General features: G+C 48.1%; 1 protein-coding gene across 1 annotated transcript in view; it reads right to left on the bottom strand.

The window, feature by feature from the left end:
* Nucleotides 1-492: 492 nt before the first annotated feature.
* Nucleotides 493-1,485, bottom strand: part of LOC105819612 (neuron navigator 1) — a 103,752-nt gene continuing 102,759 nt past the window's right edge. Inside the window, exon 27 of the mRNA XM_012655896.1 lies at nt 493-1,392. Within this exon, the coding sequence (XP_012511350.1) occupies nt 1,297-1,392 (96 nt within the window). The 3' untranslated portion in view covers nt 493-1,296. The remainder of the gene's footprint in view (nt 1,393-1,485) is intronic.

The raw sequence follows: 1,485 nt of genomic DNA, 5'->3' as shown, positions 1-1,485 counted from the left end.
GGTTCAGTCAGGCAAAGTGGCTACCAGCAGAATAGTGCAGTGAGGGGCCACACAGGCCACAAGACGGGAGTATTTCCAATTTCCTGGTTTTCCTCCAGTCCAAGATGAAGCTCAGAGTAGATCTTCCATCCTGATGGAGCTACATAGACGCTCTCACGCCAGAGGCTGGCAGTTGAGCTCCCAGGCAGAACGTGTGCTTTCTCAAAAGGGAGGTCAAGGGAACTGGGTTCCTCTTCTCCCACTACTTCTGGGCCAGTGCTTCATATGTCACGTAAGCCCCAAGGATGCCAAAGATAGTGGCATGGCAGGTGTCTAGCTGGTGCCAATTAGATGGCATCAGAGTCTCCAAAGAAAAACCACTTGGAAAAGCCAAACTAGCCCCTGGAAAGGCAACCAAGCATCTTGTGGACATGTGAGGAAATGGAAAAAAAAAAAAAAAGAAAAAGAAAAGGAAAATGAATAGGCAAATGGTAGGAAAAAATAGAAACAAAATAAAAAACAAAAATAAAAAAGTAGGGTTTATTGACTCTCATGCATGTTAAATTAGAGGGTAGAAAGACAGAGCTAGTCTTTCTCTGAAGGCTGCAAAGTTATTTTTGTGGTCTGGTAACTTCTTAGGTTGGCAGCCGTCTTGTCAATATCCCTGCGTCATCCAGAGGGCAGGAGCGGGCAGCTCTCTTTCTACCTTGGCAACTGGTTCCCCTCTCTCCAGCTTCGTTTTTCCCTTTTTTTTTTTAACCGTTTACAGATTGATTTAAACATTTTTAAAACCACATGCTTCTTTTTCTGGGCTCCAGCCAGATCTCCGGGGGAAGAGTTGTTGGCAGTGGTGACGGAACTGGGAAGAGTCTGCGAGAAAACCAGGCGATCATCCTGCCTCGCTCCGACTTCCCCGCGAATGACTGTCTCTCTCAGAGTTGTCTGCAAGAATCAGTTCGGACTGCTGCAGAGTTTTTTGATGTCTTCTGAACCCCTCCCCAGAAAGCCCAGGAGTTTGTAATTGAAAGACGAAGTCAAGGAAAAGACCCAGAATCATCTTTTCCCCAAAGTCATGAGAGGAGGCCGGTAATGTATTCAGGGGACACAAGTTCCCAAACTCCACCCCACCAATCCTTACTGGGAAGTTCTCAAAGGTGCAGCACCAAGAACTTGCCCCTCCTCCTTCTCCTCCTCCTCCCTCCTGTTCTCCTCCTGGGGCTGGAGAGCCAGTGCTCTGAAAGAAGAGAGGGGAGAGGAGGAGCGAATGTAGCTGACGCCAGCGTTCTGCTGTCCGGGGTGACAGTGACTGCTGGACCCTCAGAGTGTTGCCTGGAGGTTGGGGTCCAAGATAGTTTCTCGATCTGGAGACTCAATGTAGTTGGCAGCTTCTTGAAGTTTCAGCAGCATGGCCATCTAAAGAAGGGCAAAAAGATGGATTAATGAGATTTGGTGGGGGGGCAAGGGCAATATACGTAACCTAAACATCTGTACCCCCATAATATGCTG

The sequence above is a fragment of the Propithecus coquereli genome, unplaced genomic scaffold (assembly GCF_000956105.1).
Source record: "Propithecus coquereli isolate 6110/MARCELLA unplaced genomic scaffold, Pcoq_1.0 Scaffold491, whole genome shotgun sequence".
Lineage (NCBI taxonomy): Eukaryota > Metazoa > Chordata > Mammalia > Primates > Indriidae > Propithecus > Propithecus coquereli.
This window is presented reverse-complemented; position numbering and strand designations above follow the sequence as displayed.